This window comes from Ailuropoda melanoleuca, chromosome 5, assembly GCF_002007445.2.
Source record: "Ailuropoda melanoleuca isolate Jingjing chromosome 5, ASM200744v2, whole genome shotgun sequence".
Lineage (NCBI taxonomy): Eukaryota > Metazoa > Chordata > Mammalia > Carnivora > Ursidae > Ailuropoda > Ailuropoda melanoleuca.
Window position 1 is genome coordinate 81,503,783 of NC_048222.1, and position 14,181 is coordinate 81,517,963.

Sequence of the window (14,181 nt, forward strand, 5' to 3'; positions counted from 1 at the left end):
TGCTTTAGCAAATACTAGGCTGGGAAAGCTGCCCAGCTTTTGAATCCTGATGCCGAGATCTGGGGTGAGAGGGGGAGGCAGAGTGATAGAGGCTGCAGGAAGGGAAAGAGATTTAAATTTAAGAGTTCACATCCAGTAAACCATTTACAAAACTCAACCTAATTCATGAATATAGGTTATTAACATGAACATTTGGAACTAAGGAGGAATACCTTTTGATTCAAGGACATTTCAAGCAAAAATTTTTTAAAAAAGGACTCTTCCTTTCCCAATAATCTTCCCTTATGAGGCAATGAGGGCAGTTTATAGACCTAAAACAATGGTCAAAAATACCCCATGAACTCAACTAGCCAAAAGAGTAGAGTCTGCTTGGAAGTGAGTTTTCAGATTTGACAATCAGTCATAAATGGGAAAGAAAGGGGATTCGTGGTAACTGACAAGAAAGGGACATAAGTCATAATACGTTGGTTCAAAAAGCAAAAGCCGTCAGATTATTCAAGTAAAGTAATTATTAACTGGGGTATCCTGGGAGCATATAAGAAATACAAGGTTTCTAATTCAATCAGGTTATAGAGGTGAAGAAACTGACAATTATTTTGCCAAGAGCCTATGCCAGAAACCTGCTGTTTAGAGAAACAAAGTAGGAATGCTGGTAACACATTCTCAATCCTTGATATGGTTTAGGAGTATTTTCTCTAGTGATAAGGCTGAATCAGGAAACAAGCTGGATAGAGGAAGGAAACTGGGAAGGTGGGGGAGGGAAAAATGAGAGAAGCAAAAAAAAAAAAAAAGGAGCAGTATCAGGAAGTTCAACAAGATAGGAACTAATGGAATTTGTTTTTCAGTGTCTCCAACTCCAACTTGCACACCAAGTGAGAAAAGACACACACACACACACGCATGCATGCACACACGCCCACACTCGTATCTATAACTCCTGGCAGGCAACTGGCCAGCACAAGTACCTGCTGCAGGTCTCATGGGGCCCTAGTAATTTCAGTTCAATATATTCGATCATTTCTTTGTTTCCATAGAAAGTGCATACATCTCCAATTTAGGTGCACTCCAATCCAGAGTTATTGTCTTTCTACTACAAAGATGATGGGGAAAGGAAATGAAGGACTTGGAAATTAAAAATGTACAATGAACCGTTCTCACACAGAGCAGTTTATTAAAAATTTTCTGAGTAATTGGTAGTTTGTGATGATCTTTCACTATTTAAGCAAGTAGTTCTGAAAAGCCAGATTCAGACAGGGCACCAGTGCCTCTAGATAGTCTCTGTGGCTGGAGGAAATACCGAGCACCAAGAAAGTCAGAGTACTGTTTCTGGAGACAGGAAGGCTCTGTTCCCCTACACAATACAAAGCTCACTCCTACTACCCTCACAAAGAAAATTTTCATTTTAAGTGATTTTTTTTTTTTTAACTAGGAAGAGATTTTTATTTTTTTTTAAGATTTTATTTATTTATTTCACACAGAGAGAGACAGTCAGAGACAGAGCACAAGCAAGGGGAGCAGGAGAGGGAGAAGCAGGCTCCCTGCTGAGCAGGGAGCCCTACAGACGCTTAATGACTGAGCCACGCAGATGCCCCTTATTTTTTTCTATTTATTTATTTATTCATTCATTTATTCATTCATTCATTCACTCATTCCCTGCCCCCCCCCCCCAGTCCTTGGTTTTAATGATTCTTTTCGGGTCAAGAACTGCCTGGAAAATCTGATGAGTGTTGGACTAAGATATCCATACCTACATGCACATATGCCCACAAATTCTGCATGCAATTTAGAGGAATTTACCAACCCCAAATAATAAGCATACCCTGACATACTGCCCAAGGAGCTCTCCTATACTGACACTAATAATTGTATCACTTTGTACATATACATCATTTTATGGTTTCATATACTTCTGAAATTACTAAAGTAAATGATTTAATCTATACTTTTGGACTTTAAAGACACCAAACAATCTGATCTCTACAAGGCATTTTCTAAAGATCTGTAAGATAAAAGACATAAAATCTAGCAGGCACTAAGTGCCCAAGGTAGATCATGGAAACTATGATCAGCCTTAAAACCTTGGTATTGATAATTACTGATGTGAGCTGACTCAGAGTGTAACTGTGAGAGATCAAGTGGTTCATAACATTTAACATTTGGCTTTGAATTAGACAATTCTGTTGACAGCAGCGGCTGCTGAGGTTTGGGATGGTGTGTGAGGGGTGACTATAACTGGGGGTAGTATGAGGAAGATGCTAGTGGTAAGGGTATAGTTCTATAATTAACTGGACAGTGGTTACAGGATCCACAAATGTCGTAAAGTGGTACAGAACTACACACATGGATTGGACCAATGTCAATTTCCTGGTTTTCAGCTTGTGCGTTACATAAGATGTAATCACTGGGATAACTGGGTGAAGGGTATAAGGAACCCCTCTGAACTATCTTTGCAACTTCCTTTGCATCTGTAATTACTTCAAAATAAAAACTTTTAAAGCAAAAAGGGCCAAAAAAATCTGTTATTAATCAAGGGCTGCTGCTATTTCTTGGATATAAATGTACTCAGATTCTTCAATTCATATGAGAGACCAGAAAATGCACATGTAACATAGCGTTTATGCTCCAGAAACTCAAGCTAGGTCTTTCTTTTTTTTTTTTTTNTTCTCTGCTTGACTTATTTCACTTAGCATTATCTCCTCCAGTGCCGTCCATGTTGCAGCAAATGTTGAGAATTCGTTCTTTCTGATAGCTGAGTAATATTCCATTGTATATATGGACCACAGCTTCTTAATCCAGTCATCTGTTGAAGGGCATCTCGGCTCCTTCCATGATTTGGCTATTGTGGACAATGCAGCTATGAACATTGGGGTGCATATGGCCCTTCTCTTTACTACGTCTGTATCTTTGGGGTAAACACCCAGTAGTGCAATGGCTGGGTCATAGGGTAGTTCAATTTTTAACTTTTTAAGGGACCTCCACACTGTTTTCCAGAGTGGCTGTACCAACTTGCATTCCCACCAACAATGTAGGAGGGATCCCCTTTCTCCACATCCTCTCCAACAATTGTTGTTTCTTGCCTTGTCTATCTTTGCCATTCTAACTGGCGTAAGGTGGTATCTCAGTGTGGTTTTGATTTGAATTTCCCTGATGGCTAATGATTTTGAACATTTTTTCATGTGTCTGTTAGCAAGCTAGGTCTTTCTTAATTCAGTTCCAACAGCAAAGTAAAATTGTTCCCAAAGCTGGCCCAGGTATTTGTAATATGCTTCTGAACCCATCAGAGTTCAGTTCTGACTTCATGAAGGCAAGGCAGTGACGTTTTGAAAGTTGAACCAGTATCTTCAGCAAAATGAGACTAAAAATCAACCAGTTTCCCACAAAGTTATGACAAAACATTAACTACTTATGGCTTTGACAAAATCTCAAAGAAAACTTCTAAGATTTAACTAAAATCATTTAAACGTAGATATTTATTTATTTATTTGCAAAAAAGTTGATTAACATTGTGGTAGAGGGGAAAGGACAATGACTCTGGAGTTAGAGGGACCTGGATATAAATCTCATTTGTGCCACCTTGGACCTTCCTAACAAATCCTTCTGAGCGTTGGTTCCCTCATTGCTAAAAAGGTGATAATAGTGCCTACTTCACAAGACTGTTTTGGGGATAAATGAAATGCTATCCTAAGTGGCTAGTGCTGTGTCTGGCACACAGACACTTCATAAGGTTGCAGTTTCTTTTCTATTGTTACAACAGTCAGGGATTGTAGAGATTAAAAAATTTGGCTTTAAATTGAGAGGCAGGATGTTGCCCAAGCTAGATGTGGGTCAATCCCCAAGGTTCCTTAAATCTAGATGCAAAGACAAGATCAATATCAGCACCTCATCCAGAGAACCCACAGAGGATTACTACGTTAACGTTCAATACTGCTATGATGTCTAAGATTCTTCAGGTATTTGACCTCCAGTAGAACCTTGACCTTGGCAATGCCAAATGTAAATTCAGGCCAATGTTGCCATGGGGGTCAAGGGAGTAAAAACAAAGTGATACTCCTTCCAACTGCAAACCAGAGCCAAAAGAGGTATTTTCAAACAAATCTTATCAAAGGCCTTCTGCCCTTGGCTATAAGGGCTGTTGTAACTAACATGGTAAGGTTTCATAGCAAGAATTTATTCAGGGAGGTACAGGTGCGCTCAATGAGAGCCAACTCTATATATGAAAATCCACACATACCTAAAACTCCAATTTAAAAGTGACTCTGCTTTACAGAGAGAAGCAAACCAAGAAACAGACTCTCAACTGCAGAGAACAAACTGATGGGCACCAGGGCAGGAGGGTGGGGGTGGGGGGATNGGATGGGTGAAATAGGTGATGGGGATCAAGGAGTGCCCTTGTGATAAACACCAAGTGCTGTATGGAAGTGTTAAATCTCTACATTGTACACGTGAAACTACTATTACACTGTATTCTAACTGGACTTTAAATAAAAACTAAAAAAAAGTGACTCTGCTTTAAAGAAATACTTTTTACTTGGTGTCTTAAAATGTGATTAGATTTAAATATCCTCCATCTCATATGTACATGTAGATATGCGTTAGATGTAAAATACCGCAGAGGCCCTGTCGACGCATGCAGTGCAGACAGCAGTGTGACCAGCAGAATCAGCATCACCTAGGAGCTTCTCAGAAATGCAGACTCTTGGGCCCCACCCCACCCTCAAGAACTGGAATCTGCAGTTTAACACAATTCCCAGACGATCTGTGTACGTATTAAGATTTCAGAAGCCCTGTCCCAGGCAATATTTGTAACCCTAAAGCCAGAAGCTCTCCCAAATGTTACATATCAGGGCTTCTACTAGTGGCTCTCAATCCTTACTCCTAAGAATCACCTGAGTCATCTGGGTAGGCTTTATTTTAAGTTAAAATGATTTTTCTTCTTCTCTTTTTAATACATATTCCTGGACCCTGACCCCAAATTTGGATTTAACTGGGCTAGGTTGGCACCTGGCATTAGCATTTTTCTTAAAGCTCCTTAAGTGACTGAGTGCAAGTGCTGTTGGGAACCACGGCTACAGACCAAGTACTGGACCCTGATATGAAACTGCCTCACCAAACAATCAGGATATTAAATGCATCAACAAGAGGAAAACCTTAAGCTAGGATGAGAGATTAAGAAGTGCCTGTGGGAATGGGCTGTGGGGAATGAAACATGAGAGACTATGGACTATGAGAAACAAACTGAGGACTTCAGAGGGGAGGGGGTGGGGGAATGGGATAGACTGGTTGGGTGGTAAGGAGGGCACGTATTGCATGGTGCACTGGGTGTTATACGCAACTAATGGAGCATCGAACTTTACATCGGACTCTGGGGATGTGCTGTATGGTGACTAACATAATAAAATAAAAAATCATTTAAAAAAATAAAATAAAATACCTATAATATTAAGGCTGTTTATCTTTAGCACTTAGAAAAGTGCCTGGTATATAACAGTTTCTCAATAAATATTTATTGAACAAATGAGAAAAAAAAAAAAAGAAGTGCCTGGATATAAATCTTAAACAAAACACAGTATTATATCAAGGCTGGTCTTCTCCGCACCAACTGCACCAAAATAGATTTTCCCTGGGTTAGTACCAGGGAATTGTTTCCAAAGCTTTGCAAAGACAGCCTCACATCAACATGGTCATGAATGACTACACCACCAAAAAGCCAAGTAATGCTGGAGAGTGCTGAAAAACTTCATGGCACCTAACATCAAGACTTAATGACAGATATCTGTCAGAGGATTAGAAACCTCTAATCTCCTGTAACAAAAAGCGTTTTCCTGTGCTTACCACGTAAGTCCTTTTAAAGTTCTACCAAAAGCCCATAAGTAATGCTTCCTTCCCTCATGTGTTCAATTGTAAAATTTCAAAGAGAGTGCTAGAAAAGACCAGGGTCACAGGCAGTAGGCGCTGGCAGCAGAGAGAAAAAAAGAGGGTCAAGTAACCCAAGAATGCAAGGATTTGGCAATGCCAGCGTAGCGGGAATGAAAGACTGAGAGAGCTGGAACAGAAAGGTTATCATCAGAGATCCCAGGTGGACCATGGGACTGATGCAAAGGTGCAAGGTGTGGCCACGGGAGGGGTAGCTAGGGCAGAGTGGAGGTGACAGAACATCCTGAGGACACTGAAATTCCTGAGGATGATCAAAGAAGAGTGATTCAAGAGAAAGACTCAGATAAGACAGATGCAAAGTCTTTTTTCTTTTTTTTTTAAAGATTTCATTTATTTGGTACAGAGTGAGCGAGAGAGAGAAGGAACAGGGAGAGGGGCAGAGGGAGAAGGAGAAGTAGACTCCCCGCTGAGTAGGGAGCCTGACATGGGGATCCATCCCAGGATTCTGGGATTATAACCTGAGCCAAACGCAGACACTTAACCGCATGAGCCACCCAGGCGCCCCAGGACAGATGCAAAGTCGCGAGTGAACAAGGCAGAGGGCCTGATCCAATCTAGGTCACACAGTAACCACTGAGGGGGAAAGGTGTAATCAGAAGTAGGGCTGTCTGATGATCCTCAGCTCTTTCCAACATCCTCTCCGTGAATGAAGCATTCAGTGTGGCCTGGTGTCAGAACACCTCCTCCCTAATGACCCGCCTGCTTTGGACATGACTCAGCAGAGACCTACAGACACCACCCCTCAGAGAGCCAATGGGGCCCAGGCCTGCTTCCTCAGTCCTCACTGCTTAAAGGTTTAGGGGCAGAAAGTGCTGAAAGATGCAACCGGCAGAGAAAATCACCAAGCACAATATCTAATAACTAGAGTCTTTGAAAATAATATGAAGTAACAAATAGCTACTGCCCTGGAAAAATTCCTGTCGGTCTGGAGAAATATCAGAAATAAATGACACAAGTCTTTTTTGTTCTATCATCATCAAGGGTCTTGGCTAGGAGCCAATAAAGAACTGTAAGGAGGACATATTGGGTTAGTTGAGTAATAGCTATAGTAACCATACCGCAAGTTTTTGGAGACAACATCAATTTTAAATTATTATCCCTTTATCTCCAGAAACCCGTATTCTAAAACATCAATTCTGACATCCAAACCCAGGACTGTCTCTTACTTTGGAAATGGCACAAAAAACTTTGCGCTGTATTACACAGCCCGACTAACTAATGAAGACTCTGAATTATGGACTCATCCCATTTAGGGTACAGTTTAGTCACCCTATTCCTACCTAGTTTTGAAACAAACAAACATTGTACAATGGAGGAAATACTATATCCAAATCCCTTACAGATTCTCGGTGATGATCCAACACTTTCAAAATACTTTTAAAAGGGAACAGACCAGAACAGGACTACATACATAGTACTGTTCCTCACCAAGCTATATCCCAAACAATTATGCAGTCCAAGCAGAGAAACAAAACCGCTGCAAGCAACCACCCTGTCTCCTGGCATGGGAGAGACATTTTCCCCTTTGAATTTACCAGCAAAAGCATTCCTCTCCAAGTTTATTCCAGTCCTCACATAAGGGAAAAAGCAGGTAACACATATCCTTTTTCAGAACCCTTGTAAAGCATATTATCTTCCAACTATTATTATTAAGAGGATCACATTCAGCCTTTGTACGACGAAGTCTCTCAAAGTTTTTTTTTTTGGTAAGTTTATCTAAAAAGTACCACCGGTAATAGATATAAATAGTTCTACGCAGAGCAGAAAACCAAGCGGTGTTGAAATAGAACACAGGTCAACTGTATGTGGCTTAATACCTCAGGAGTCTTCTTACTCTGTCTTTTCCCAAAAATGCAGTCAAGATCTGTTTTGCTCCGAGATGATAGATCCTTCCCTAGAAAAACAACACGGTGCCTTTCAGTAATACCATTCTTTCTAAAATAAGGAGCATGAATATAAACTATGACAATCCTGAAAGCAAAATTTTGGAAAAGAAACAATTCTGTAAACTACTGACTTTCTGTCTCCCCTTCACAAACTACAATTCCTTAATTAACAAGTAAAATTAAATTCAAAATCACTTAAAAATCAAGTTAAGTGTTTTAGAACCAGAACCCTTGACATTCTCTTGATTGTAGAAAAAAATCAAGAGCATGTAGCACGAGAGGAAAACTGAATTTTAAAGCTGGCTGTTCTACTGGTATGCCTTCAAGGTATGATTTCTGGGTCTCTGGGTTCCCCATTTATAAAAGAGATATTATTTACTTCAAGGTGACGCAAGTTACTTAGGATTATGAAATGCAGACAAAAACGCTGCTGGCTATGTAGCTTTTAAACACACATGAATAAGGCCACACCGTATTTAACACACAGGAGCTCAATAATTAACTGTTATGAAAATTTTGAAAGAATATATGCAAATAAAAATTACTATATTAGGATGAAAGGATTTCAGATTTTTCTCTTTAAAATGTTCTTTACTGTTACAGCTCTACCATCTTTAAGTAAAAGGATACATAATAAAAGCAGGAAATTAAATGGCTTCTGGCAAAGCACTGTCCAAAGGATCTACGATTCTTATTAAAAACACTAAACTCTTCCACTTAATTTCAAACCCACAAACCAACTAATTTAAAATTCACTTCTTTGGAATTTCCACTTCTACCAATAATACTCCGTAAGCAGTCAACCATATCTATTCCCATTTGTCAACTACACGGTAAACACATTTTAAAAAGTAACCGCTACGTGTAAAGTCTTGAGGCTCTGGGGGAGTGAAGCTCTAGGTCAGACACAGGAATTTGTGTTTTGAGTAGGAAACCTGAGTTCTGATGTCACAGACTCACTTGTCTTCTTAGTTTCCTGTAGCAAACTGACTTGGTAAAGTAATGGCATGACCCAGAAGGTTCTAGTTCACTGACTATCACTGGGGCATTCAAATATGATATTGCTCAGTGACTCCATGAAATTAACAAACAAAACACCCTTCAATTTAATGCAAAGCCAGGCGCCATAACCAGTTTCATAGGCAGTAGTACTAGATTCAATGGTCCAGTTAGTACGATGTGTTCCTATCAGGAAGGACAAGCTCCTCCGTGGCTCTGTACTACTCTCTCCTTTCTCCCTGAGCTAGAAACAAAGCTTTCCTGGTTCTGATTATTAAGCAGACCCATACAAAAGACCCCAAAGGAAACCTCCTTAAGAACAAAATGAAGCATATCCCAGATAGGAACTCAGAAAATGAACCTGAAAAGTGGGGAATAAAATTGGTCACGGTGGGGAGAAGTGGACAAACCCTCAGGAGGTCTAGAGATCTATTCTTAGCTTTGTCATCGGCATAACCTATTTTGCGCTGCTGAGCACATTCAGGATGGCAGTTTCTACTTCAGAAAAAGGAGTTATACTTAGTTCAAAATATGTATCGGCCATCTTTCCCTAACCTATCTTCTGGAATGAAACAGATACCCTCAAAGAAATGCAAATTAAGATCTCTTATACAGCAACTCAATTAAAAGGAATGCTGGAGGAATAAGGAAGGGAGGGTACATGCAAGATCGCAATTCTAGAACAGATGTCAAACTATGAACGTGCAGAGATTGAAAACAAATCTAAACATCACAGGAAAAACTGCCAAGCTGGGAGAGACAGTAAGCTGTACCAATGAAGGTGCAAGTGTTTCTAAGGTTTTGGTGATAGGTTCTTGTATCAGAAATTTTTATCCTTTAGCAAAGTTCACTTAAGTAAGTGTAGAAACCAGGATTGTTACAGGCCTTGCTCTGGATTTGATCTGGAAAACAAAACACAGAGAAGAATTAAGAGTCAGAGACCAATGGAAAGGAATTTAAAGACAGATCAAAATGTGAAGATGGAAGTGATACTGAAACAGTTGTTAGTTAATGGTCCTGGTTGAATAGTTTATAAATGTTATAAAATCATGGCCACTTTGGAATTTAAAAAAATGTTTATATATCTATATATATACATATATATAAACTGACTTTGAAAACTTACTGGAGTCAGTTCTGAATTAAGGTCAACTGACAGCAAATGCTGTTGATAAACTTAGATATTAGGGAAAATGACAATCAAAAACTCAACAGAATAAGAATTATATGTTCTCTGTTTGAGTTTGCTACATCTATTTGTTAGTCTTCAATTGGCCATAACATTCTGAGAACCAGGGAAAACAGCTTTCGGCAGCCAAGCTGATGTAACTATGTCCATAAAACAATGAGCAGGTACTTTCAGAGAAGAGTTCTTTATGATCTTTTTAGCTGTTTTTCTAATAGTCATGATTATCCAGTCCATCAGTGGCAAAGGAAGGGAGGGGGGGTTACCGCTATGGCCAGACACACCCACGACACCAAGTAGTCCACATGGGAAGCAAATGAAACTAGAAAAAATAAGTATAAGAATTTAAGAAGGACAGAAGCCTCTTACTTTAAGGGCAAAAGTCATACATAACCCAACAAGTTCTAGGGAAAGCATAGTATTATAGCACCGTATTAGAACAAAGCCTGAAAAAAACCTGAGCTTTCTACTCAGAGTAAAGGGGTGAGGGCCAGGAAATGCATGGTAGGAGATATACGTCTGTTATAATTATTAAAAACAACAACAACAACAACAAAAAAAACAAACCCCACTTCAGGTGTACGTAGTTATTAGCTTCACTTGCTTGGAAAATCCATTTGCATTCCCCAGTCAAGAAGGATACAATACATGTTGTATTTTGATTTTTGTTTTTAATGAAAATACACAGGACTGATAATAAGCCTGGAACAGAAGATCTTGGCGGAGGCACTAAAAGGGTGACGTCAGAGCACCAGGCAAGCTGCAGGAGTCGGGGATGAAATAAGGGAGACCCTCACAACCAGCAAGACAGCCAGAATTTCTTCACAGCCTGCAGTGGTGCTACTTTAGATTTAAATGGCAAAAGAATTGGAAGAGGAAACTGGACGCCCATCACTAGCAGAGTCCGCTGCCGTGGGGAGGAGGGGAGTGTGCTAGGAGCACTACAGTCTGTGCGTCCAGCCTAGCGAGCCAGCTACCAGCACATGTGTTGTCCCAGCAGCTTCCTCATTTAAGAAGCAAATACTGCCAACGGTCACGGGAGTAAGAAGTCTGAGTAAAATTACCAGGATGAAGCTGCGCAACCACAGTTCATGCCCTTTTCTTTCTTCCATCCACCACACAACTGAGGGGAGGAAGAAAGCAGTGCTCTCTTGATAACTTCGCACTGTACATATGAAGAACTTTAAAAATGGTTTTGTAGAGTTTGATCTTTTCCCTTTCTTTTCTTCTCCACAGATGGGCCTCGACCAACATTTTTCGAATTAAAAGAAACTGCTTGGAAGTTAGGCTTTTAAACAAACATGGATGATACGAACTTTTGAATTAGATAATAAATTGTTTCAAATTAAAATCATAAATTTGGGACTCGAGAAAGGAATAAGTATGTATCTCAATGAAAATGATATAGCTGATATTTAGGTGGTATCAAATTTTACAATGCTATTTGCTACTGGAATCTCACTAAAGTCAAATATTTTTCTTCATTCTTCCCACCAAGCTATGTAAAATGCTTAGTTTTAGTCCCTGGACCACTGATGGGAGTTACAGCATGAATCATTGAATCAATTGAATAAGTGAATTAGTTACATTCACCAGAAGCCTACCCGAGGGCTAAAATTCTTATTATCCATTATGCTGAACAATCAAAAGTTCCATAAAATGGGTCATTTCTGAAAAGTCGCAAAATGTGACCTACTTCAGAACTCAATAATGACTTAAAAATCTTTCCTCATGTTGTAAGAGCGGAAGCAGAGTCTCAAAGAAGGTAAGTGCTAAAGTGATTTGTCTGAGATGGTAATGCAGCACCCAGGATCCCTGTGATCACTCATATCCAGAGACAACAACTGCTCTACAAGGAAAGACTTCTTTTATTAAAAGAAAGATCTCTACGATATGCTTTCACTGTGGCTTAAGATGGATAGTACATAATTATTTTCTTCACCACCTGGATTTCTGCCTCCTTTCCGCACCATTTCCACTCACTTCCCAATCTGCATTTCCTCTATTTTCCCACTCAATCTCCTCTGTTTCCTTCCTGACAATGTATCTTGAACTCTCCTCCCTGTATACCAATGCCCCTTTTCTCCCCAAGCAAGGCTAATACTAATAAATTAGCAAACCTCATTCCAAGAAAGTGAAGGCACAACACACCAAGCAGATTGACAGGGTCATCTGGCAAGGGAGTGGCTTAACTAGAAATAGAAAGCAGATACTCCCAGCATCCATCAGATTAAAGTAGATTACAGAGGTTTATCCCGGCTGCAGCAAATGCTTCAGGTGAAATCATGCGTGTAGTTAGGTACTAAAGGAAAACTAGATTTGCTAACGTGGAAGCTTCAAAGGCTGCCCTACCATCTAAAAGTTACAGGCCACTTTTAATGTCATTACTTTGCTCAGCACCTTTCTGCTATCTCTCTCTTTTTCCTTATAGATTCTAACGAAAAAAGACTGGTTATAAAGTGGCAATTTAGCCTCCCCTCAGAGAGACTGAGGAGCCAGCAGGGACTGTCTTCGATTCTACAGCAGGTCAGAAGTGGAGAGAAACCCTGATCAGAAACCATACAACAACAAAGGAGGTTCTAGCTTGAGAGAAGGAAGAGGGGATAACATGAAGAGCCACACAAAAACCACACTGGCTAGGAGAGGGAAGCAGGAAATGCCCATCTCTCCTTGTAAACATTCCCGAAGCTATTCGGCTTCCGACTCCATTTACCTCTGCCACGGGCTCCCACTTTAACCAAGCTCAGACCTACCTTTCGGGGTGCTGGCCCCAAATGAGAACCACCATTAATAGTTAGAGTAGTGGGAATTCCAGCTCTCACTGCTATTCAAGCAAGTTCTAGGAGTCAGGGAACTCCCAATCATGCCAACTAGACTAAAGCAAAGGGATGTGTGTTTCTTGGCATACTGAGGTAGAAAGGTACATCCCAATCACCCACAGGAAGAGCCATCATATGGCGACTAGATTATCACAACAGGATTATATTCATATTTATACCTTAAGTATAGTATGTAATAAACAGGCTTGTTTACCTGGAAAGTGTACTTAATGCACATATTGTTCTATGGGAAAATATTTGGGGGAGTTGAGGAGTGGAAGTTAAATTATTTCTTACCAATACAAGACTGCCACCTCGTGGTTCCATAGGACAACTGCACTTGCAATTGGTGGCAGTAAAGGGAAGGGAGGGGGGAGGTGATGATGGAGGACTGTTAGGACTCACTCACTACCAGGTCTCAAATACATTTTCTAAAGCTACTCTGCAATGACCGTGGAATGCCTAAGTTAACACTCCATTCAATGCCCGAATGGTGTGGAATAATGTGGGTCAGCTTGGGAGTAATTTCTCAAAAACAAGAAATGTAACTAAAAATGTTGAGCAATAAATTAAAATTATTTTCTGACCTAGCCACATAAAGTCTGTTTTCACCTTTACACAGCAGGATGACTTGCCCTTCCAGCTTTACCAAAGGACTTGCACGTAGTCTAAAGCTGAATGTGGGGCCTCACCTCAGAGCTAACGAATCTGCACTTCACATCTCTAGGTGATTCACAATAAATGTTGAAACTTAAGCATTGCTTTAGATCAAACCAGTCAGGCCATCCATATTTGTCCATTTTGCATATAAAACAAGAAATAATGTTGGTGAAAGCTACAAATGCTTTAAAAAACCTAGTGTGAGGGGCACCTGGGTGGCTCAGTCGTTAGGCGTCTGCCTTCAGCTCGGGTTGTGATCCCAGGGTCCTGAGATGGGGCCCCGCCTTGGGCTCCCTGCTCAGCGGGAAGCCTGCTTCTCCCTCTCCCACTCCCCCTGCTTGTGTTCCCTCTCTCGCTGTGTCTCTCTGTCAAATAAATAAAATCTAAAAAAAAAAAAAAAAAAAAAAAAAAAAAAAAAAAGGAAAAAAGAAACCTAGTGTGAAAACAGAGATTTTAGCAACAAATAAATGCTTAATTTTACCTTTTGTGAATTTCATATAGTGAACACGGTTTTTGGAGATTTTGGACTTTTCTTCAAGGCTGAAAGTCTTCTTTTCTTTGTTGTCTGAGGAGTCTTAAAAAAAGAATGAAAAGCATTACATTAAATTCTCTGACTCTCTACAATCCATTCTAATTTATTCTCTTACAATGACATGGTCTGATTTAAATGAAATCTTTAGGAGCCCTATCATTTATT

The 14,181-nt window shown here is 40.0% G+C and overlaps 1 protein-coding gene across 1 annotated transcript in view; it reads right to left on the reverse strand.

Moving 5' to 3' along the window:
• The window catches only part of PINX1 (PIN2 (TERF1) interacting telomerase inhibitor 1), an 81,520-nt gene that overhangs the window by 43,420 nt on the left and 23,919 nt on the right, over positions 1-14,181 (reverse strand). Inside the window, exons 5-6 of the mRNA XM_019792772.2 lie at positions 13,966-14,058; positions 7,752-7,828 (exon numbers count right to left, since the gene is read on the reverse strand). Of these exons, the coding sequence (XP_019648331.1) occupies positions 7,752-7,828; positions 13,966-14,058 (170 nt within the window). The remainder of the gene's footprint in view (positions 1-7,751; positions 7,829-13,965; positions 14,059-14,181) is intronic.